The following is a 23,387-nucleotide window of genomic DNA, read 5'->3' on the forward strand; positions in this document are numbered from 1 at the left end:
CTGAGCGCCAAATTTAAATTCGCGGCCATCTTGAATGGGAGGAATCCCCGCGCGCTGCGCGGCTGGGAATGAGTACTGTCGCTCCGTAGGTCTCGGGACCGAGGGCTGAGGGCACGATGGCGCCCGGCTGCAAAAGTAAGTGAGGAGCCCCAGCTTCGTGACCCCGTTCCCTCCCACAAGTACAAGCTTTCCTGCTGGCCGTGAAGGGCAGGAGCGCACAGAACGGCGAGGGAGGGTGTTTGGCGTCTCTGTCTCGCCAAGACAATACATTAATGGAACAGTTGTCTTTCCGTCTGTGTATTGGGAGCACGCTAAGAGCCTGGCGCAGTTCTAGGCACTGGGGCTGAGCAGCAAAACCAAACGGAGAGCTGTCATCCAGGCGCTCCTAAGCGACGTGCTGAATCTTGCCTCTGTTCTCGGACCTTCCATTCGTCGCTGGTCCCTTCGCGAGTCCCAGTCGGGGCTGCCTCTTTTGTATCCTAACTTGAGGGTCGGCTCACACTCTCCCCACTTTCTGCTTAATTCTAGATTACTGACTTTTCTGAAGGGGAGAACCTACTATATTGTTCTATGCACCTCGTTCTCTTTTGGAGGGTCCGCTGTGGACTCTTCTTAGATAGGAGACTTTTAAAGCACAGAATTCAGTGGTGTATTTACATTCTCACAATCCCGTTTTTCCTTCTCCTGGAAGTTCTTCCTTTTTTCTCACGGAGGGGAGCCTGTCGTTTTTGCTTTTGATAAACCCTTCCATTGTCCTTTGCTGTTGCTGGCTACATGCCCCACCTCTTACATTGCCTAACCCTTTAAGAAATCTTGATTTTTAAAGCCAAGGGACTGGATTTTGGACTAATTTGATGTATCTTAGTGAATGGTATAAATGGTAAGGAGGCGATGCCTGTGTTAGAAGATGAAAGAAACGGTGAATTTTTGGTTTGGTGTTTGAGTCTTCCAATAACGTTAATGCTTTTAGCTGTCAATCGTAATTCTTTTCTAATATGTTGTTTCACTTACTTTTTAGGTCGCTCGTACCATTAAAACATCATTATGCTCTCTTTTCCCATCTAAAATGTTCATTTTCCTCCAACATTTTCAGCATTCAGAGGATATTAGCACACAAATTGGTCCATTATTGGACCAAAATGTTCATTGTGCTTTCTGCACAATCACAGTGTTTGTTCAATAAATCTGGACTTAAGCAAGAGAATTGATGCCTGTGCTATAATTACAGCATCTGTTTCTTTAATGGAAAGTATATTGTTGTCGAATCCACAGCCCATAGTTTACATTTTGTTAGATGTCCCAGTGATGTATTTTTATAGTTGTTTTTCCCTAGAACCAGATCGGATACCAGATTTCTCATTGTAGTTTCACTGCATTTAGTACTCATCTCTGACCTCTTTAAAATAATTTTTTTAGCACATAATTGGGATAGGTCACATATTATCTCATACAGTTTCTTATATAAAATGTGAAATTCAGTGTTTTTTAATATATTTACAGATATGTGCAACTATCACTGTAGTCAATTTTAGAATCTTTTCATCACCTCAGAAAGAAATCTCATATCCTTGAGCTCTCACCTGCTACCTCCCCATCCCCCACCTGCCCTAAGCAACAACTAATTGGCTTGCTATCTTGTCTAGTTGTAGTCATTATTTAAAGTGGCATGCTGAAGTCTCCAACTATTATTGGTGAAGTCTCCAACTATTAATAGTCTCCAACTAAAATTGTCTTTTCTGTTCATTTCTTGTCAGTTCTTGTATTTTGGTGCTTTGTTATTAGGTAGATATGTTTTTATCTGTGTTATTTTCCTGGTGATTTGACCCTTTTATGATTATAAAATGTTCCTTTTTATCTCTAGTATCTTTGTTTTAAAGTCCCATTTTGTCTGAAACCTGTGTGGCCACTCCCACTTTCTTATGATGGCTGTTTGCATGAGATAATTTTTTCATCCTTTCACACGCAAAGTGAAAGCATATCTTTGAATCTAAAGGGTGTTTCCTGAAGACAGTATATAGTCTGACAATCTCTGCCTTTTGATTGGGTCTGACAATCTCTGCATTTTGATTGGGTTGTTTAATCTACTCATGTGTTGTTATTGATTTGGTTGGATTCACATCTGCCATTTTACTTTTCTTTTTCTGTGTGTCTCAGGTCTTTCATGGTCCTCTGTTCTTCATTCACTGTGTTTTTGTTTAACGGTTGCTCTAGGGTTTAACATATCCATCTTAACAGCATCAGCTTCAGATTTATACTAGCTTAATTCCAGTGATATAAACATTACTCCTGTGTAGATCTATTCCCTTTTATCCTCTTTTTTGGTGTTATTATTATTGTTATTATCTGGCTGTAATGTCTTGTGGGATGTTAGGTCGCTGACTAGGGATAGAACCCCAGCCACTGTAGTGAGAGCACAGAGCCCTACCTACTGGTCTGCCAGGGAATGCCTGGTATTATTGTTAAACACATTAACATGTATTGTTACAAACTCAACAGTATGTTACTTGACATCTTATTCATTTCCTTAGTCTATTACAGGTTTGTTCCTACTCACCTTCTCTGTGATATTTTGGCAAATATATATATATTATGTTTCTATATGTTATACATCCAGTGATACCTTATCAGTTCAGTCGCTCAGTCTTGTCTGATTCTTTGCGACCCCATGGACTGCAGTACACCAGGCTTCTCTGTCCATCGCCAGCTCCCAGAGCTTACTCAAACTCATGTCCGTTGAGTTGTTGATGCCATCCAACCATCTCCTCTGTCGTTCGCTTCTCCTCCCAACTTCAATCTTTCCCAGCATCAGGGTCTTTGCCAGTGAGTCAGTTCCTCGCATCAGGTGGCCAAAGTATTGGAGTTTCAGCTTTAGCATCAGTCCTTCCAATGAATATTCAGGACTTATTTCCTTTAGGATGGATTGGTTGCATCTCCTTGCTGTCCAAGGGACTCTCAAGAGTCTTCTCCAACACCATAGTTCAAAAGCATCAATTCTTCAGCACTCAGCTTTCTTTATAGTCCAACTCTCACATCCATACATGACCACTGGAAAAACCATAGCTTTGACTAGATGGACTAGCTTTGACCAGTTGGCAAAGTAATGTCTGCTTTTTAATATGCTGTCTAGGTTGGTCATAGCTTTTCTTCCAAAGAGCAAGCATCCTTTAATTTCATGGCTGCAGTAACCATCTGCAGTGATTTTGGAGCCCCCAAAATAAAGTCTGTCCCTGTTTCCTCATCTATTTGCCATGAAGTGATGGGACCAGATGCCATGATCTTTGTTTTCTGAATGTTGAGTTTCAAGCTAACTTTTTCACTCTCTTCTTCTACTTTCATCAAGAGGCTCTTTAGTTCTTCTTTGCTTTCTACCCTAACAGTGGTGTCATCTGCATATATGAGGTTCTTGTTATTTCTCCCAGCAATCTTGAGTCCAGCTTGTACGCTTTCTGCCGTAAGGATGGTGTCATCTGCATATCTGAGGTTATTGATCTTTCTCCTGGCAATCTCAACTCCAGCTTGTGCTTCATCCAGTCCAGCATTTCTCATGATATACTCTGCATATAAGTTAAATAAGTAGGGTGACAGTATACAGCCTTGACGTACTCCTTTCCTGATTTGGAACCATGTTGTTCCATGTCCAGTTCTGACTGTTGCTTCTTGACCTGCATACAGATTTCTCAGGTGGTCTGATATTCCCATCTCTTGGAGAATTTTCCACAGTTTGTTGTGATCCACACAGTCAAAGGCTTATGATACTTTATATGCTATGCTAAATTGCTTCAGTAGTGTCTGACTGTTTGCAACCTACCAACTGTAGCCTGCCAGACTCCTCTGTCCATGGGATTTTCCAGGCAAGAATACTGGAGTGGGGATCTTAGGGATCCCCATGGGATCCAGTGGGGATCTGGAGTGAAGTGAAGAATACTTCTCCAGGGGATCTTCCTGATAGGGTTCGAACCCACTTCTCTTGCATCTCCTGCATTGGCAGGCAGGTTCTTTACCACTGGCACCACCTGGAAGCCTGATACCTTTTATGCATATTATTTTATACATTTTTATTTACAATTTTTAAAAATAAACAGGAGAAAACAGACATTTCTACGTTTTTTCTTTTTTTAATTATATGATTGCTGTAACTTGATGCTCTTTGATTTTTTTTCCACGTGAATTTGAGTTTGATTGTCTGTGATCACTTACCTGGTCTTAGGACTTCATGAAGCTCAGGTTCTTGATGTCTTGTCACAGAAAGAATTCAGTGAGAGACAAAGTGATAGGTAAGAATTGAATTTATTTAAATATAAGCACACTCTACAAATGGAGTGTGGACCATCTCAGGAGGTGAGGGGCCTCGAAATGTGGCAAGTGGTTAGTTTTTACGGGCAGGATAATTTCATAGTCTGTTGAGTGGGTGGATTATTTCAGTTACTTCACAGAAAGGGTGGAGATTTCCAGGAAGTGGGCCACTGCCCACTGTTTGTTCTTTGATTATTGTTCTTGTTCAGTTGGTAAGCCTGCTAAGACTCTTTGGCATTTCACGGATTGTAGCATGCCGGGCTTCCCTGTCCTTTACTATCTCCCAAAGTTTGCTAAAACTCATGTCCATTGAGTTGGTGATGCTATCCAACCATCTCATCCTCTGCTGCCCCCTTCTCCTTTTGCCTTCAATCTTTCCCAGCATCAGGGCGTTTTCCAGTGAGTCAGCTCTTCACATCAAGTTGCATCAAGTGGCCAAAGTATTGGAGCTTCAGCTTCAGCATCAGTCCTTCCAATGAATATTCAGGGTTGATTTCCTTTACAATTGACTGGTTTGATATTCTTGTAGTCCAAGGGACTCTCAAGAGTCTTCTCCAGCACCACAATTCAGAAGCATCCGTTCTTCGGCGCTCAGTCTTCTTTATGGTCCAACTCTCACATCCATACATGACTATTGGAAAAACTGTAGCTTTGACTATATGGACCTTTATAGGCAAAGTGATGTCTCTGCTTTTTAATATGTTGTCTAGGTTGGTCATAGCTTTTCTTCCAAGGAGCAGGTGTCTTTTAATTGCATGGCTGCAGTCACCATCTGCAGTGATTTTGGAGCCCAAGAAAATAAAACCTGTCACTGTCTCCACTTTTTCTTCTATTTACCATGAAGTGATGGGACCAGATGCCATGATTTTAGTATTTTGGATGTTGTGTTTCAACCCAGCTTTTTCACTCTTCTCTTTCACCCTCATTAAGAGAGTCTTTAATTCCTCTTTATTTTCTGCCATTAGAGGTGTTATCATGTGTATATCTGAGGTTGTTGATATTTTTCCCAGCAGTCTTGATTCCAGCTTGTGCTGCATAGAAGTTAAATAAGCAGGGTAACGATATGCAGCCTTGATGTACTCCTTTCCCAATTTTCAATCAGTCAGTTGTTCTGTGTAAGGTTCTCACTGTTGCTTCTTGACCTGCATACAAATTTCTCAGGAGATAGGTAAGATGATCTGGTATTCCCATCCCTTTGAGAATTTTTCACAGTTGGTTGTGATCCACACAGTCAAAGGCTTCCTTGTAGTCAATGAAGCAGCTGTCTTTCTGGAATTCTTGCTTTCTCTGTGATCCAATGAATGTTGGCAATTTGATCTCTGCTTCCTCTGCCTCTCTGAAACCCAGCTTGTACATCTGGAAGTTCTCATTTCATGTACTGCTGAAGCCTAGCTTGAAGGATTTTGAACATAACATTGCTTGCATGTGAAATGAGCATAGTTGTATGGTAGTTTGAATATTCTTTGGCATTGCTCTTCTTTCGGATTGGAATTAAAACTGACCTTTTCCAGTCTTGTGGCCACTGCTGAGTTTTCCAAATTTGCTGACATACTGTGTTCAGCACTTTGACAGCAACATCTTTTAGGATTTGAAATGGAATTTGATATGGAATTCCGTCACCTCCCCTAACTTTGTTCCTAGTACTGCTTCCTAAGGCCCACTTGACTTCAGACTCCAGGATATCAGGCTTTAGGTGAGTGACCACACCATTGTGGTTATCGGGTCATTAAGACCTTTTTTGTATCGTTCTTCTGTGTATTCTTGCCACCTCTTCTTAATCTCTTCTGCTTCTGTTAGGTCCATACCATTTCTGTCCTTTATGCTGCCCATCCTTGCAATGGGTGTGAAATTCATTGCAAGCAATGAAATGTGCCCTTGATATGTTCAATTTTCTTGAAGAGATCTCTAATCTTTCCCATTGTATTGTTTTCCTCTATTTCTCTGCATGGTTCATTGAAGAAAGCCTTCATAACTCTCCTTGCTGTTCCCTAGAACTCTGCATTCAATCGAATATTCTTTCCCTTTCTCCCTTGCCTTTTGCTTTTCTTCTTTCTTCAGCTACTTGTAAGGCCTCCTCAGACAAGCACTTTGCCCTCTTTGTTCTTTGATAATTGGCCTGAAAGATCGTGGCACTGGTTGGTATGTCCCTTAGCTTATGCTAGTATATTACAGTAAGCATATAATGAGGGTCAAGGTCCACTGGAAGTCAGATCTTCCACCATCTTTGACTGAGTTTGTTCTAACCAGTTTTTGTCGTGTCCCGTGTCTGTGTCATTCTTTTAAATGTTGTGCCCTGCCCCCTTCCCTCCTGTTTGACTGAGAAGTCAACTGTTAATCTAAATTAGGTTCTCTCTTAAGTAATGACTTCGAACACTTTTACTGTGATGCATCAGTTGGTCTGTTTGTGTTTATCCTGTTTGGGATTTGTTTAACTTCCTGGATATATAGATCATTTTTTAATGGATTCTGGGAAGTTTGGGCCATTATTTCTTTGACTTTTTTCTGTTCTCTCTCTCTTCTCCCCATTTGTGCATGTTGGTATGCTTAATCTGGGCCTACATTTCTGCAAGTTTCACTTCACTTTTCATTTTTTTTCTCTCTGTTCTTTGGCCTTCATAATCTCTGTTGATCTTAGAGCTTGGTTGTTCTTTTTTTCTTTCAGCTCAAAGTTAATGTAATTATGATTTCCTTTAGTTCTGGACATCTTTGTAATGGCTACTTTAAAGTCTTTTTCCTGATATCAACATGTAAGCACTCTCACAGGCTTTTTATTCTGATTTATGGGTCATACTTTCTTGTTTCTTTGAATTCCTTGCAGTTTTTTTGTTAGAAACTAGACATCTTGGGTAATACGTTGTAGCAACTCTGGGTAAGTGGTCTCTGCATCCTCTAGGATTTATTATGTACAGCAAATAAGGAGAACATCAGAATCTTTCCAAAGCAGTCTCTCTGAACAGCAAAATTGAGGAGGTTTTAAGCTAAGGCTATATGTATATTCATGAAAGCACTTGATTGGACAGATGAAATTTAGCGTAGAGTTGGGGCAGAGGTCAACAAAGTCCAGGCTTTAGTTGACTGAAGTCTGGAGCTTCAACATCATCATTCCACCCTCTCCCTGGGTAGGAGCCTTAGGTCCTCAAGAACTCAAATATATATTGTGTGTTTCCCTTGAGTAGCCAGGAGCATGCCCCAAGGCCGCACTATTGTTTCTTGACTGCTCCTCCCTTGTTTCTGCATTCCCTCCTTTCAGTTCAGTTCAGTTCAGTCGCGTCCAACTCTTTGCAACCCCATGAATCGCAGCATGCCACGCTTCCCTGTCCATCACCAACTCCCGGAGTTCACCAAACTCATGTCCATCGAGTCAGTGATGCTATCCAGTCATCTCATCCTCTGTCGTCCGCTTCTCCTCCTGCCCCCAATCCCTCCCAGCGTCAGAGTCTTTTCCAATGAGTCAACTCTTCGCGTGAGGTGGCCAAAGTATTAGAGTTTCAGCTTTAGCATCAGTCCTTCCAAAAAACACCCAGGATTGATCTTTAGAATGGACTGGTTGGATCTCCTTGCAGTCCAAGGGACTCTCAAGAGTCTTCACCAACACCACAGTTCAAAAGCATCAATTCTTCGGCTCTCAGCTTTCTTCACAGTCCAACTCTCACATCCATACATGAACACTGGAAAAACCATAGCCTTGACTAGATGGACCTTTGTTGGTAAAGTAATGTCTCTGGTTTTGAATATGCTATCTAGGTTGGTCATAACTTTTCTTCCAAGGAGTAAGCGTCTTTTAATTTCATGGCTGCAAGCACCATCTGCAGTGATTTTGGAGCCCCCCAAAATAAGGTCGGATACTGTTTCCACTGTTTCCCCATCTATTTCCCATGAAGTGATGGGACCAGATGCCATGATCTTCATTTTCTGAATGTTGAGCTTTAAGCCAACTTTTTCACTCTCCACTTTCACTTTCATCAAGAGGCTTTTTAGTTCCTCTTCACTTTCTGCCATAAGGGTGGTGTCATCTACATATCTGAGGTTATTGAGATTTCTCCCGGCAATCTTGATTCCACCTTGTGCTTCGTCCAGCCCAGCGTTTCTCATAGTGTACTCTGCATATAAGTTAAATAAGCAGGGGGACAATATACAGCCTTGATGTACTCCTTTTCCTATTTGGAACCAGTCTGTTGTTCCATGTCCAGTTCTAACTGTTGCTTCCTGACCTGCATACAGGTTTCTCAAGAGGCAGGTCAGGTGGTCTGGTATTCCCATCTCTTTAGGAATTTTACACAGTTTATTGTGATCCGCACAGTCAAGGCTTTGGCATAGTCAATAAAGCAGAAATAGATGTTTTTCTGGAACTCTCTTGCTTTTTCGATGATGCAGTGGATGTTGGCAATTTAATCTCTGGTTCCTCTGCCTTTTCTAAAATCAGCTTGAACATCTGGAAGTTCACGGTTCACGTATTGCTAAAGCCTGGCTTGGAGAATTTTGAGCATTACTTTACTAGCGTGTGAGATGAGTGCAATTGTGTGGTAGTTTGAGCATTCTTTGGCATTGCCTTTCTTTGGGATTGGAATGAAAACTGACCTTTTCCAGTCTTGTGGCCACTGCTGAGTTTTCCAAATTTGCTGGCATATTGAGTGCAGCACTTTCACAGCATCATCTTCCAGGATTTGAAATAGCTCAACTGGAATTCCATCATGTCCACTAGCTTTGTTCGTAGTGATGCTTTCTAAGGCCCACTTGACTTCACATTCCAGGATGTCTGGCTCTAGGTGAGTGATCACACCATCGTGATTATCTGGGTTGTGAAGATCTTTTTTGTACAGTTCTTCTGTGTATTCTTGCCATCTCTTCTTAATATCTTCTGCTTCTGTTAGGTCCATACCATTTCTGTCCTTTATCGAGCCCATTTTTGCATGAAATGTTCCCTTAGTATCTCTCATTTTCTTGAAGAGATCTCTAGTCTTTCCATTTCTGTTGTTTTCCTCTATTTCTTTGCACTGTTGGCTGAGTAAGGCTTTCTTATCTCTCCTTGCTATTCTTTGGAACTCTGCATTCAGATGCTTATATCTTTGCTTTTCTCCTTTTCTTTTTGCTTCTCTTCTTTTCAAAGCTGTTTGTAAGGCCTCCTCAGACAGCCATTTTGCTTTTTGCATTTCTTTTCCATGGGGATGGTCTTGATCCCTGTCTCCTGTACAATGTCATGAACCTCCGTCCATAGTTCATCAGGCACTCTATCAGATCTAGTCCCTTAAATCTATTTCTCACTTCCACTGTATAATCATAAAGAAATTTGGTTTAGGTCATACCTGAATGGTCTAGTGGTTTTCCCTACTTTCTTCAATTTAAGTCTGAATTTGGCAATAAGGAGTTCATGATCTGAGCCACAGTCAGCTCCCAGTCTTATTTTTGCTGACTGTATAGAGCTTCTCCATCTTTGGCTGCAAAGAGTATAATCAGTCTGATTTCGGTGTTGACCATCTGGTGATGTCCATGTGTAGACTCTTCTCTTGTGTTGTTGGAAGAGGGTGTTTGCTATGACCAGTGCGTTCTCTTGGCAAAACTCTATTAGCCTTTGCCCTGCTTCATTCCTTATTCCAAGGTCAAATTTGCCTGTTACCCCAGGTGTTTCTTGACTTCCTACTTTTGCATTCCAGTCCCCTATAATGAAAAGGACATCTTTTTTGAGTGTTAGTTCTAAAAGGTCTTTTAGGTCTTCATAGAACCATTCAACTTCAGCTTCTTCAGCGTTACTGAGTGGGGCATAGGCTTGGATTACCGTGATATTGAATGGTTTGCCTTGGAAACAAACAGAGATCATTCTGTTGTTTTTGAGATTGCATCCAAGTACTGCATTTTGGACTCTTTTGTTGACCATGATGGCTACTCCATTTCTTCTAAGGGATTCCTGCCCGCAGTAGTAGATACAATGGTCATCTGAGTTAAATTCACCCATTCCAGTCCATTTTAGTTCGCTGATTCCTAGAATGTCGACATTCACTCTTGCCATCTCCTGTTTGACCACTTCCAATTTGCCTTGATTCATGGACCTGACATTCCAGTTTCCTATGCATTTTTGCTCTTTTACAGCATCGGACCTTACTTCTATTACCAGTCGCATCCACAACTGGGTATTGTTTTTGCTTTGGCTCCATCCCTTCATTCTTTCTGGAGTTATTTCTCCACTGGTCTCCAGTAGCATATTGGGCCCCTACCGACCTGGGGAGTTCCTTTTTCAGTATCCTATCATTTTGCCTTTTTATACTGTTCATGGAGTTCTCAAGGCAAGAATACTGAAGTGGTTTGCCATTCCCTTCTCCAGTGGACCACATTCTGTCAGACCTCTCCACCATGACCCGCCCTTCTTAGGTGGCCCCACACGGCATGACATAGTTTCATTGAGTTAGACAAGGCTGTGGTCCATGTGATTAGATTGACTAGTTTTCTGTGATTATGGTTTCTATGTCTGCCCTCTGATGCCTCTTGCAACACCTACCGTCTTACTTGGGTTTCTCTTACCTTGGATGTGGGGTCTTTCTTCACGGCTGCTCCAGCAAAGCGCAACCACTTCTCCTTACCTTGGATGAGTGGTATCTCTTCACAGCTGCCCCTCCTGACCTTGAACGTGGAGTAGCTCCTCTCAGCCCTCCTGCCAAGATCATTAATTATCCCTCCCTTAAGATCATTAATTACTGAGACCTGTTGAAGGGCAAACATTGGGCCAGGCTTAGATCACAAAATGGCTTTAGCCACAATGAGTTCTTTTATGTTGAGAAAGCCATTTTTGGTTCACTTTCTGCAGGGACCCCTTAACCAGTCTGCTCACAGTTAGAATAGGTAGGAAGATCGAGGCCTGTCCCCTGACCTGCCCAGGCCAGGGACCCTGGAGATTGATGAGTGTGAGCAACTGAAGAACAGGCTAGAAGAATGGGGTTTTTATATTGCACTCTAAAAAATCTTTACTGACTTCTTATCTTTTTTTCTAGCTGAGTTACGCAATGTGACAAACTGTCAGTCTAACCAACCAAGGTAAGGAAAAAATATTAAGAATGAGGCCGAAAGAATTAAGGGTGTAGTATTCCAAAAACAACCATTTAGCATAGTAAGGGATCCTTGTTTCAGTGTTAACCTTTGTCCTCAGCTACTTGGAAATACAGAACAATCATGTCTCCTCTCTAGCCCTATCTTCTCAATTTCCAGGTTAAAAGATGAAATCAATAACATAGTTCTCCTTTAGAATGACTCAGTTTATTATTGCTTTTAAGAGGGAAACCAGAGATAAGCAAAGTTTCGAACTACGTTTCAGTTAGTTTTAAGTAGTAAAGTCTTGAAAATGGCAATTGTGAAGAGATCAGAGGAAGTTATAAATCAGTAAAGGGTTTGGGTCATGTGTGACTCTTGAAAAGCGGTCAGTGTCAACTGACAGATTTTGGGCTTGTTGGGGAAACTTGACCCAGGAACACTAGAGGCAATAGGAGGCTCAGATTCTTTTTCTCCTGTAAATTGAGCTACTACGTCTTTTGTCTTTAGTAATGAAGGTGATGCTATCAAAGTTTTCGTACGAATACGCCCACCTATAGAGGGTTCTGGATCAGCTGATGGAGAGCAAAACTTATGCTTATCTGTGCTCTCTTCTACGACTCTCCGGCTGCACTCCAACCCTGAGCCTAAGACCTTCGTGTTTGATCATGTGGCCAACATGGACACGACTCAGGTAATGATAATTCGGGGAGCTCCACTTATCATTTGGGACATACAAGATTCTGTTACTTGGGAGAATTTCATTTCTGATTTCATCAGTTCAACAGATCTCAAGTAAGTAAGGAAGCGCACATATTCCATTAGCATTTAAGATTTAATTTCATTAAATATTTTTCTGCCTCCGTCAAAGTTTGAACAGCATGACAAGCCTGTTTTACTTTCCCTCTCCAACCAGTGATGGAGGTTATTGAAAGTATACTTTTGAGAACCCCTGGATGATTGAAAAGTAAAGTTGAACTGCCTAGTTTAAGAATATCTTAGTTCTGGCTGCTGTTACACAAATAGAAGACTGGGTGGTTTAAACAATAAACATCTATTTCTCAGAGTTCTGGAGGTTGGGAAATCCAAGAGCAAGTGCCAGAGATGCAGTGTCTTGTGAGGACTCACTAGATTGTAGACAGCTTCCTTCCACTGTGTCCTCACGTGGTGGAAAGAGAGAATCCTGTGTGTCTTTTGTTATCAGGGAACTCAGGCATACCTTGTTTTATTGCACTTTGCAGATACTGGGTTTATTTATACACAATTGAAGGTTTGTGGCAACTCTGCATTTTTCCAACAGCATTGCTCACTTCATGTCCTTGTGTCACACTGTGGTCAATATTTCTTGAAATATTTCATACTTTTTCATTTGTGACCCCATATCCTTTGTGACTATATATTTGTAATGGTGATCTGTGATCAGAAATGTTTGATGTTACTGTTGTAACTCTTTGCATTTTTTAGCAATAAAGTATTTTTATATTAAGACCATATACATTGTTTTCTTAGAAATAATCTGTCCCACACTTAATAGACTATAGTATAAATTTAACTTTGATATGGACTGGAAAACTGAAAAGTTCATGTGACTCGATTTGCTGCTATATTCACTTTATTGAGATTGTCTGGAAATGAACCTACAATATCTCCAAGGTGTGTCCATACTGGATCACTAGGGCTCCAGTCTCATGATTACTTACTTCCCAAGGACCCCATCTCCAAATATCATCACACTTGGGCTTAGAATTTCAATGTGGGAATTTTAGGGAGGTTACAGAAATTCAAGGGCTTCCCACACAGCTCACTGGTAAAGAATCTGCCTGCCAAGCAGATGTGGTTTCGATCCCTTTGTCGGGAAGATCCCCTGGAGAAGGAAATGGCAACCCACTCCAGTATTCTTACCTGGAGAATCCCATGGACAGAGGAGCCTGGTGGGCTACAGTTCATGGGGTTGCAAATGAGTTGGACATGACTTATTGACTAAAACCACTTAGAGAGTGATCAACGTAAGATTACTATGGTGTTGGGACTTCCTTGATGGTCCAGTGGTTAAGACTCATCCCTCGTGGGGGAACTAAGATTCCCACCTGCTGCAGGGCACAGCCAAAAAAATAATTACTATGCTTTCAATAACTTGCTAATTAAGAACAATTTGGTTAAAATCTAGTCAGCACTGTTCACTGAAACTTTCTGTGGTAATAGAAATGTTCTGTATCTGTGCTGTCCATTGCATTAGCCTTTAGCCACACATGGTTATTTAAGTTTAAATTAATTAAGATTAATTAAAATTTAAACCCACCTTTTCAGATTATTAGTTTCTCAGAGTCCTAGCCACATGTGGCTAGTCATGTGTGATATATGAATAGTGTGTCTGAGGACCTGACTTTAATAGCCACATATGGCTAATGTTTATTGCATTGGACATCACACATATTGTGTTCCCTCGTAATACACATGATTTGCGTTTTTGGTGACACATAGATTTTTAGATCTTTTTTTTCATCTAGGACATGTCTGAAAAATGGAAATAGAAAGTGAGTCACATATATATTAATAATTTAAAAAATTTTAATAGCTACAGTTTTGGCTGTTCTGCATACCTTGCAGGATCTTAGTTCCCTGACCAGGGATCGAACCTGGGCCCTCAGAAGTGAGAACACCGAGTCCTAACCACTGGACCACCAAGGAATTTCCTAGTAACTACATCTTTAAAAAATTAAAAAGAAATGGGTAAAATTAATTTTAATTCTGTATCTTATTTGACCTTGTATATCTAAAATGCATTTCAACATGTAATGAACATAAAGCAAGTTATTAATGAGGTATTTTCCATTGTTTTTTTCATGTTCAACCTTTCAAAACTGATGATTGTTTTATATTTACAACACATCTCAAATTGAACTAGACACACTTCAGGTGCTCTGTAGCCATGTGTGACTCACGGCTGCTAATACTGGGCAGTGCAGGTGTCTAATTCTTGGTTTGTTAATACAAGTGCATCTGTTGTTGTACAGTCACTCAGTTGTGTCCGACTCTTTGCGACCCCATGAACTGCAGCCTGCCGGGCTTCCCTGTCCTTCAGCGTCTCCCAGAGTTCACTCAAACTCATGTCCATTGAGTCAGTGATGTCATCCAACCATCTCATCCTCTACTGTCCCCCTCTCCCAGCTTCAGGGTCTTTTCTAATGATGCATCTACTTGTATATAAAAAAGAAAGGAAAAATCAGATAAAAGTTTGTGGGAAAAGTACTGAAGAACATATAGGGTTATGTATTTTATGCTAATAGCAGTATAATATTGTGTGCAACATGCTAATTTCTATATAAAGTCTAGATGTGGGGTTTAAATCTATAATTGCATAGCAGATTAATGGATATAATTATGTTTACAGCTTTATCATCTTAGATATTTTAGCCTTTTTTTGTATAGTGGATATAATTTTCACATTGCAAATGACAATTTACACACAAATTTTATTATATTTTAGAATGTCATTTAGGGAAAACATTTTCATTTTTATAAAATGTTAACATATTTGGTGCTTACATTTATAGGAGTCTATGTTCTCAACTGTGGCCAAAGGCATTGTGGAGTCTTGCATGAGCGGTTACAATGGCACCATCTTTGCATAGTAAGTTGTCTCCTGTGTTCTTATACAAGGTTACAATAGTAAGTGCTTCTATTTGTTTCCTATGGCTGCTGTAACAGATGACCACATACTTAAGTGGCTTGAAACAACACAAATTTATTATCTTACAGTGTTGTGAGTCAGAAGTCCGACAAGGCTCTCTGAGCTAAAATAAAGGTGTCAGCAGGACTGTGTTTTGCTTTTAGGCCATCTCAGCAGACAGAGCTTGGTAATATGTGCACATATACTAAGTCATGTGTGGAGACATATCTACAATTGTTTCTGTTCTTGTCTGTTTCTTTTGAATATATAGAGTAAGCTAGACTTGAGTTCATGCTGCTGCTGCTGCTGCTAAGTCGCTTCAGTCGTGTCCGACTCTGTGCGACCCCATAGATGGCGGCCCACCAGGCTCCCCTGTCCCTGGGATTCTCCAGGCAAGAACACTGGAGTGGGTTGCCATTTCCTTCTCCAATGCATGAAAGTGAAAAGTGAAAGTGAAGTCACTCAGTCATGTCCAACTCTAGCGACCCCATGGACTGCAGCCCACCAGGCTCCTCCATCCGTGGGATTTTCCAGGCAAGAGTACTGGAGTGGGGTGCCATTGCCTTCATGCTAATGTCTGACTAATCCAAGGATTGAGAATTGACGTGGGTTCATTCTAACCTTCCTTTCTTTTTTATCTGTAACTTCCTGGCTGACAGAAATCTGGATTCCTATTGCTATCATCCATTTATTTATTTGTTCAGCCCTAGTACACATGCAAAGCAGTTTCCAAATTGTTATCGTGGATCCCTGTGAGAAACAATTTTACTGAGTACATTGTTGATGCACAGATCCTTTTTTTCCCTTAAGTCCTACAATTTCTAATCAAAACCTCCTTTTGTCAACTTAGGTCAGCTCCTTTTCTGCCTACTGCCTTCAGTGCAGTGTGTCATGAACTTGTAATCAGTTAGATGCATTTCATCCCAGGGTCTCTGACATCCTAGTTTGATGTGTTTTGCTTGTTTATTGGTCACCCTTTGTGATGTACGGTTTCTTAGTGTATTGACAGTTGCAGAGTCATGTTTTTGGCACACCTACTGAAGAGAGCAGTCGCTTTCCCTTCAAAGTTCCTCTTGTTGCATTCATAGTCAACCACTTCTTTTTCTCCCAGCCGCTGGATACACTAATATATTTTCCATTGCTCTTTTGCCTTTTCCAAAGAAATCACACAATATGTAGCCTTTTGCTTAGTAAAGTGTACTTGGGATTTTTCTGTGTTGTTGCATCCATCAATAGCTTTTTCTTTCTTTCTGTCTTTCTCTGATTGCTTCCAGTTTTTAGTGATTATGAGTGTTAGTACAAACATTCAAATATTGGGTTTTATGTGAACGTAAGTTTTCAAATCACTTGAGTAAATACCTGGAGATACAGTTGCTGGGTCCTATAGTATGAGAAACTATGAAACTGTCTTCAAGACGTATACTCAAAGTGCATGATGATGGGAATTCCCTGGTGAGCCTATTATTTGGACTTGGTGCTTTCACTGCAGTGGCCTGGGAAAGGGAACTAAGATCCTGTAAACCCCTCAGTGCAGCCAAAATAAAGTGCACAATGATTGTGAATTTCTAAGTATTGGCAGCCTTCAAATATTGCTCTAGATTTAATATTAGAATGTAAGCTGACAATCTTGGCAGGTATACAAGGTGAATTTTATAATTATTTTTTCCTTTTCTCCTAGCAACAGACTTCCTAATTTTATCTAGAACCAGAAGTTTTTAATAGAATGTAGTGAATTTAGTGAATTATATAGTTCATTTTGAATAGTTGATTTTTGTGTGTGTGTATGTACCCTTGGTTTATCCATAATAGGCTCAAAATAAAAGAAAATAAAAATCCAGAAGTCTGAAGCTTGTGTTCATCTTGCATACACTTTCTTCCTTGAAAATTTCCCTTTGCCTTTCATGCTTGCTTTTCAGTTGTGTTCAGCAGAACTAAATGTTCTCTCTTCATCTGTGAAGCACTTAACCATTTTCTCATATTTCTTCTCAAGAGAAGAAAGGATTTTTTCTCACAGAATATTTTGAGTGGTAAAGCTCGAAAATGAAATCCCCAGTAACCAGAGATTATGTATCTTCAAAGTGTTTCCTGTAGGCATACTAATCATAGATTTAGTTTGAAAATTACTTTTGGTAGTTGAGGGTAGAAAGGAGAAGTACATGGAGAGAAGTGAGCATTGATTTATTGGTTGAATGAGCATACTTTCTGGTTCATGAGCTATTTTTAAAAATATTTATTTATTTAATGTATTGGCAGCACCAGTTGTTAGTTGCGACATGTGGGATCTTGTTTCCTGCCCAGGGATCGAACGTGAGCTCCCAGAATTGGAAGCATGGAGTCTTAGCCACTGGACTGCCAAGGAAGTTCCTAAAGTTATTGTTAATAGTGTCCCTTTCACTTTCAAGCAGGGCACGCAGCAATATCCATTTCTCATTCTAAGTTAACTAAAGAACTTATCTCCAACCTGCTTCCAAAAGAAATAGGTAAACAAGCAGATTATGCTGTTTTCTAGCTCTTGGGGCATTGAACCAAAAAGTAAACTCAAAATTTTATGTTTGTGCTATGAATCCAAGCTAAACACATTTATCATCCTAACTGACAACTATATTCAACTTAAGTTTTTATTTTTGTATTTTGTTTGTTACCCCTGTTTCTCAGGGTACCTGAGAAATCATGACACTACCCAAAATAAGCCTATAGCCTAAGGATGTTTTTAATTGTTTTATTTTTAGTATGACAATATCTTGGTTCCTTTTAAAGGCAGAATTTAGGAGAATTGCTGCATTATTTAGAACAGAAAAAATTAGGAAAAAAATCCAGTTGGTTCTGGTTCAATAAATTATGATACATTCATGGAGTACTACGTAGCCATTAAACATAAAGAGGTAGATTTCTATTTACCCATGTAGAAAAATGTCTGAAATTAAGGGGGAAAAAAAACAGGTTGCAGAGAAGTATGAATAACATCATTCCAATTTTATAAATAAAAATTAAATGAAAACTCTGATGGCTGTGTTTGTATACTCTGGAAGGACTTATCAGACAATTAAGAGTAGTTAGCTCTTAGTAGTAGAATAGGAGAGAAAGAAAATGGATCATTCACTTTTTACCTGGTATAAATTTTAAGAAAGAAAGAAAATTAGTTCTTTGTGGGGAAAATTTATATACTAGTAGACTGTATTAAAATTAGGTAGTCTGCCGTCTATGGGATCGCACAGAGTCAGACACGACCGAAGTGACTTAGCAGCAGCAGCAGCAGACCATATTAAAATTAGGTAGTCTTCTAAATTATACGTGTGAAAATAATATATAAAACATTCTTTTTTACAGTGGACAGACTGGTTCAGGGAAAACATTTACCATGATGGGTAAGTAAACTAGAGATTAACATTTACTGGCTTAGTCTACTCTTTCGTGATAACAGAACTTAGCATGTTTTTTGGAAAGTCATACTTTCTGTGTATGATGTTGAACTCATGAAATTAGGGTCATTTCCCACATTCTTGTCAGATTACGACTTCCATTATATAACAGTGAAATCTGTGTTTTTGGCTATTTCCAGTTTAAAGCTTAGCACAGAATATGTGCTTAACTAACAACTTTTGAAGAGGGTTTAATGAATTTTTACATATTTATATACCCGTATAACCACTCTTCTGATCAAAATTCCTAATCAGTAACTACTCCCACTCCACCCCATGATGTATGTATTACTCTGACTTCTGTGTCACTAGTTTCGCTGGGTTTTGCACTTCTGTGAGTGACGTTTTACTGTGTTTACTCTTTTATGTCTGGAGTCTTTCTGTCAGCATGAAGACTCTGAGATTCACTCATGTTATTGCATGTAGTAGTAGTTCATTTCCATTACTGTATAATATATTATTGTATGAGTAGACCACATTTTCCATTCTGCTGTTGCTAGAGAGTTTTAGACCCCGTGAATAATGGTGTTATGGACATTTTTTTCTTGTATGTGTCTTTTAAAATTCATTTCTGTTGAACTTTAAACTTCTGGGAGTGGACTTGCTGGGTACTTGTATGTGTACGTTCAGCTTTTGTAGGTAGGGCCATGATAGAGATGTGTCACCATGATAGAGATGTGTCACCGTGGAATTTCCCAGTGCTCCACGTACATGTCCACACTTCATACTGTCCTTTTTAAAAATTTTAGTTGTTCTGGAGTGTGTGTAGTACTGTCTCATTGTGTTTTTATTTGCACTTCCTTGATTTCCATTGACCACCTTTTATACATTTATTGAATATTTAAATAGCCTCTCTGTTAAATGCACATTCAAGCTTTTTTTCTTATTTAAAAATTAGCATATCGTTTTCTTACTCATTTGTGGGGATTCATAAAATAGGTTAGCTCTTTGTCTATAATATAGATGACAAATTTTTCTCTAGTTTTTTTCTGCTGGCTTACTTATTTCTTATGCCAAAATTTTAGTTTTTATATGGTTGAATTTCAGGGTTGTTTTTTTTTTAATGGTTTCTGAATTGTGAGTTTTAGTAAGAAAGGTCTTCCTTTCTCTGAAATTACAGCAACATACATATAAGTGAGTACTAAAAATATGCCAGGCACTCTTCAAGGCTCTGGTGGTCTGTTCAAATAAAAGGCAATGTCAAGGCTCTCTTGGAGCTTATAATTCTCATGGGGGGATGTACAATTGAAAGCAAATAAATATCGTAGCACTTGTGCCAGAGGTAATAAGTAATATGGGCTTCCCTAGTGGCTCATTTGGAGAAGGCAGTGGCACCCCACTCCAGTACTCTTGCCTGGCAAATCCCATGGACGGAGGAGCCTGCTAGGCTGCAGTCCATGGGGTCGCAAAGAGTCAGACACGACTGAGCAACTTCACTTTCACTTTTCACTTTCATGCATTGGAGAAGGAAATGGCCACCCACTGCAGTGTTCTTGCCTGGAGAATCCCAGGGACGGGGGAGCCTGGCAGGCTGCCGTCTCTGGGGTCGCACAGAGTCGGACACAACTGAAGCAACTTAGCAGCAGCAGCAGCAGCAACAGTGGCTCGTTGGTAAAGAATCTGTCTGCTGAGCAGGAGATGCGGGTTCAGTCCTTGGGTCAGGAAGATCCTCTGGAAGAGGAACTGGCAACCCACTGCAGTATTCTTGTCTGGGAAATCCCAAGGACAGAGGATCCTGTGGGCTATAGCCCATGGAGTTTCAGAGTTGGACATGACTTAGTGACTAAACAGCAGCAGTAATAAGTGCTGTGAAGGAAAATAAGGGGATAAAAAGGAGCAGGGGGTACTGTTTTAGGTTGATGAGTCAGAGAGGCCTCTTGAGGTGACATTTGAAGAGACTTAATGAAATGAGAAGGAACCTTGACACCATAGGAGAAGAATCTTCTGCAGAGGGGCTGTCCCTGCAAATTCACAGGCAAGCCCTAAGTTGGGAGTATGCTGAAAAGTATTCAGGGAACAGCAAGAAGACACATGGGGCTAGAGTGGAATTTTCCAGAATTAGGGGCAGGTTGGAAATGTAGCCAGAGGGCAAGTCATGGATTTTGGATTTTTTTTTTTGAGGGGATGTGAAGTCATGGGAAGGTTTGTTGTTTGTTTGTTTGTTTTTAAGAAGCATTGCACAAAGTGATGTTAAATTAAAAGTACTACTCAGGCAGCTGAATGGAGTAGAGAGTATAAGAAGGGGTTAGAACAGAAGCAGGATTGCGAGCCAAGTCAGGAGACCAGGCAAGAGATGATAAGGTAACTGTAACGAGTGTGCTGAATATCTTTGTATAGGATTTAGCAGGAAAATGTTAAAAAATTATCTGCACATACTCTAATATTCTGTCCTCTGTGTTCTTTACTTCCATTTTTCTACCGTTTGTGTATATACACACATACACACACACACACACACACACACACACACACATATATTTAAGGTACAGTTTACAGGATCCATTTAATATAATTTAGATATAGCACATCAAGATGATGATAATATTTTAAAATTTATTTTCTGTAGCTTTCTTGCATACACCAGCATTTTCTTAGTTCCTGTGGTCTCTAAGGTATAATTATCTAATACGTACAGTAACTTTTAGATCTTTTCTAGCTATATAATTTTTTCTGCTAAACATAGCTAGTTTGAATTAATATTCCAAAAACTCCTACTACTTACATATCTACATATTTTTCTCCAGTGTTAACAAAATAAGGGTAGGATTCCTCTTCAGTTTTCTCTCTGTATAGAAACCTTGTGACATATTCCTACAGTATCTTTGTTACCACCCTGGCTTTTATTGCCCAATTAAGAAAATGCTAGCTAATGCTAATTTTTATACCCTGTGAGTTAGTTATTTCCATTATTATCTCCATTTTATAGTGAAAGACTCAAAGAGATTAAGTATTTAATTAGCCCGTGGCCACACTGCCAGTTTATAAAGGTCATCCTAGACGACTGAATGTCTTATGCAACAGTAAAGTATAATTGCTTATTATTTCTGCTAATTTTGATATCTGCAGAAGGAAACATTTCAAGCTTGGGACTTCAATGGATTTTTTAATTTATCAAACAACAGCTGCTTTTTCAAATGACTTAGTGACTATCATGCACCTGTTGATAGGCTGGTTCTCTTATGCCGTCTCTTACCACAGATTAACTTGTTTGGGAGCCCAGAAGAAACTGATTATACAATGTATCTTCTGTTAAATTGTCTTTCACTGTTGCCATTTTGAAGGACTTCTGTTACAGAATAAAAATGAGCAGTTACATATCTGTGTTTTTTTATGTTTTTCTTTAGGACCATCTGAATCTGATAATTTTTCTCATAATCTGAGAGGAGTAATCCCTCGAAGTTTTGAATATTTATTTTCCTTAATTGAACGTGAAAAAGAGAAGGTAAAACTTACTGTAAAAATAAAGGGAATTCCATGCAATATCTACTTTTGAGTAGTTAACTACTAATAATAGTTCATGATACATGGAGGGGTATAACTGGTCATCTACACGTGGATAGGCTAGAGTGGTATAAAAAATCCTTCAGTTCTCAAGATAAAATTAAGGATTCTGAGTTTTCTATTTCTAAAGGTTTTAGTCTATAAAACATGCATCATCCTTGACCTGACATTAAAAGAAAGTAGAAAGTAGTGCTTCTTTAGACGCTCAGATTTTACAAAAGAGAAAGTGTAAAGAAAATCTTAACTGAGGAAAACAGATTCATGAATCCGTATCACCTACCTGCACCTAGGCTGACAGTAGTAACGGGCCATCTTTACCTGCTACCATCTGACCATGATCTTGCTTCACACTTGGTGTGGCTCTGTTGTCCTGGCTACGTGGGCTTCCATTTTGCATTAGCTCCCAGATTGGGCCGTTCTCTTTATTGTGCATTGTTACCTTAGTGAATTCCAGGCTTAAGGGCCATTAGTGTTCTGTATTCTATTACCTATGTGCCAGGGAGACTGATATATAACATTGAGTTACCACTTAACTCCTTTGCAGAAACTATCTCTTACCATTGTGGTTAGACAAGCATATTATGTGCCAGTGAAATAGATTTAGTGACGTGCATTTCTGTGGTTAGAAATCCTATAGCAAGGCTTTTTATTTTTTGTAAGAGAGGCTTTTAAAATGCCTTATTTTCTGTCATTTCGAAAATATAACACTTGATTCAGATACACTTATGAGGAAGTCCAGTATATGACAGATGAAACTAGAACTGCTATTTTCATCACAAGGAAAAAAAGTTATGTAACTATGTATGGTGATGGATGTTAACTAGACTTATGATCATTTTGCAGTATATACAAATATCAAATCATTGTGTTGTATGCCTGAAACTAGTGTAATGCTCTATATCCATTATACCTCAATTAAGCGAAAAATGGAATTGCCCGTTTGGCATGCTCAAGTCCTAGTTCCCTATCTTGGTTCTCAGGTACTGTTGGAAATGTCAGGGCTCCTGGGACCACGGTTTGATGCTGCTTAAAACTGTTAATGATGTGTTGAAACTAGTAACCTATGTTTTTAAACTGACTTTTAAGTATCTTGTATTGTGTAAAGGATAATATTGTAGGAAATTTATATGTTGTGAAGTGAGTGAAAAGATGAGTGCTCAGGAAAGGTAGGGATGAACTCATGACAATATCACTAAACCAGGCTTCTCTTTTACAGGCTGGACTTGGAAAGAGTTTTCTTTGTAAGTGTTCATTTATTGAGATCTACAACGAGCACATCTATGACCTGCTGGACTCTGCATCGGCTGGACTGTACATAAGGGAGCATATTAAGAAGGGGGTCTTTGTTGTTGGTGCAGTAGAACAGGTGGTGACCTCAGCAGCTGAAGCCTATCAGGTACCCTACATCGAATGATTGCTCCATAGACAACATAGCATGCTGTGAAGAACGCCTTGACCTCAAAAAAAAGAAGGAATTGTGTTACTAAAGA

At 39.7% G+C, this 23,387-nt stretch overlaps 1 protein-coding gene, 1 long non-coding RNA gene and 1 other non-coding gene across 7 annotated transcripts in view; 1 reads left to right on the forward strand and 2 right to left on the reverse strand.

Moving 5' to 3' along the window:
- Window positions 1-12: 12 nt before the first annotated feature.
- KIF15 (kinesin family member 15) overlaps window positions 13-23,387 on the forward strand; it is a 57,176-nt gene continuing 33,801 nt past the window's right edge. For 4 of the 5 annotated variants that reach the window (XM_061396169.1, XM_061396170.1, XM_061396171.1 and 1 more), the window contains exons 1-7: window positions 13-135; window positions 11,274-11,316; window positions 11,818-12,001; window positions 14,862-14,938; window positions 18,305-18,342; window positions 21,741-21,838; window positions 23,114-23,293. In XM_061396169.1, the coding sequence (XP_061252153.1) occupies window positions 117-135; window positions 11,274-11,316; window positions 11,818-12,001; window positions 14,862-14,938; window positions 18,305-18,342; window positions 21,741-21,838; window positions 23,114-23,293 (639 nt within the window). In that variant the 5' untranslated portion in view covers window positions 13-116. Of the gene's footprint in view, window positions 136-11,273; window positions 11,317-11,817; window positions 12,002-14,861; window positions 14,939-18,304; window positions 18,343-21,740; window positions 21,839-22,360; window positions 22,686-23,113; window positions 23,294-23,387 lie in introns of those variants that run through there. The other variant, XM_061396172.1, reaches the window with a different exon arrangement.
- Window positions 13,923-13,995, reverse strand: TRNAE-CUC (transfer RNA glutamic acid (anticodon CUC)). The gene has a single exon. It is a non-coding gene; the product is annotated as a tRNA-Glu (tRNA).
- Window positions 21,480-22,310, reverse strand: LOC133235140 (uncharacterized). Its single transcript, XR_009732449.1, has 2 exons — window positions 22,178-22,310; window positions 21,480-21,682 (listed from the first exon to the last, which is right to left on the reverse strand). It is a non-coding gene; the product is annotated as an uncharacterized LOC133235140 (long non-coding RNA).

The sequence above is a fragment of the Bos javanicus genome, chromosome 22 (genome assembly GCF_032452875.1).
Source record: "Bos javanicus breed banteng chromosome 22, ARS-OSU_banteng_1.0, whole genome shotgun sequence".
Taxonomy (NCBI): Eukaryota; Metazoa; Chordata; class Mammalia; order Artiodactyla; family Bovidae; genus Bos; species Bos javanicus.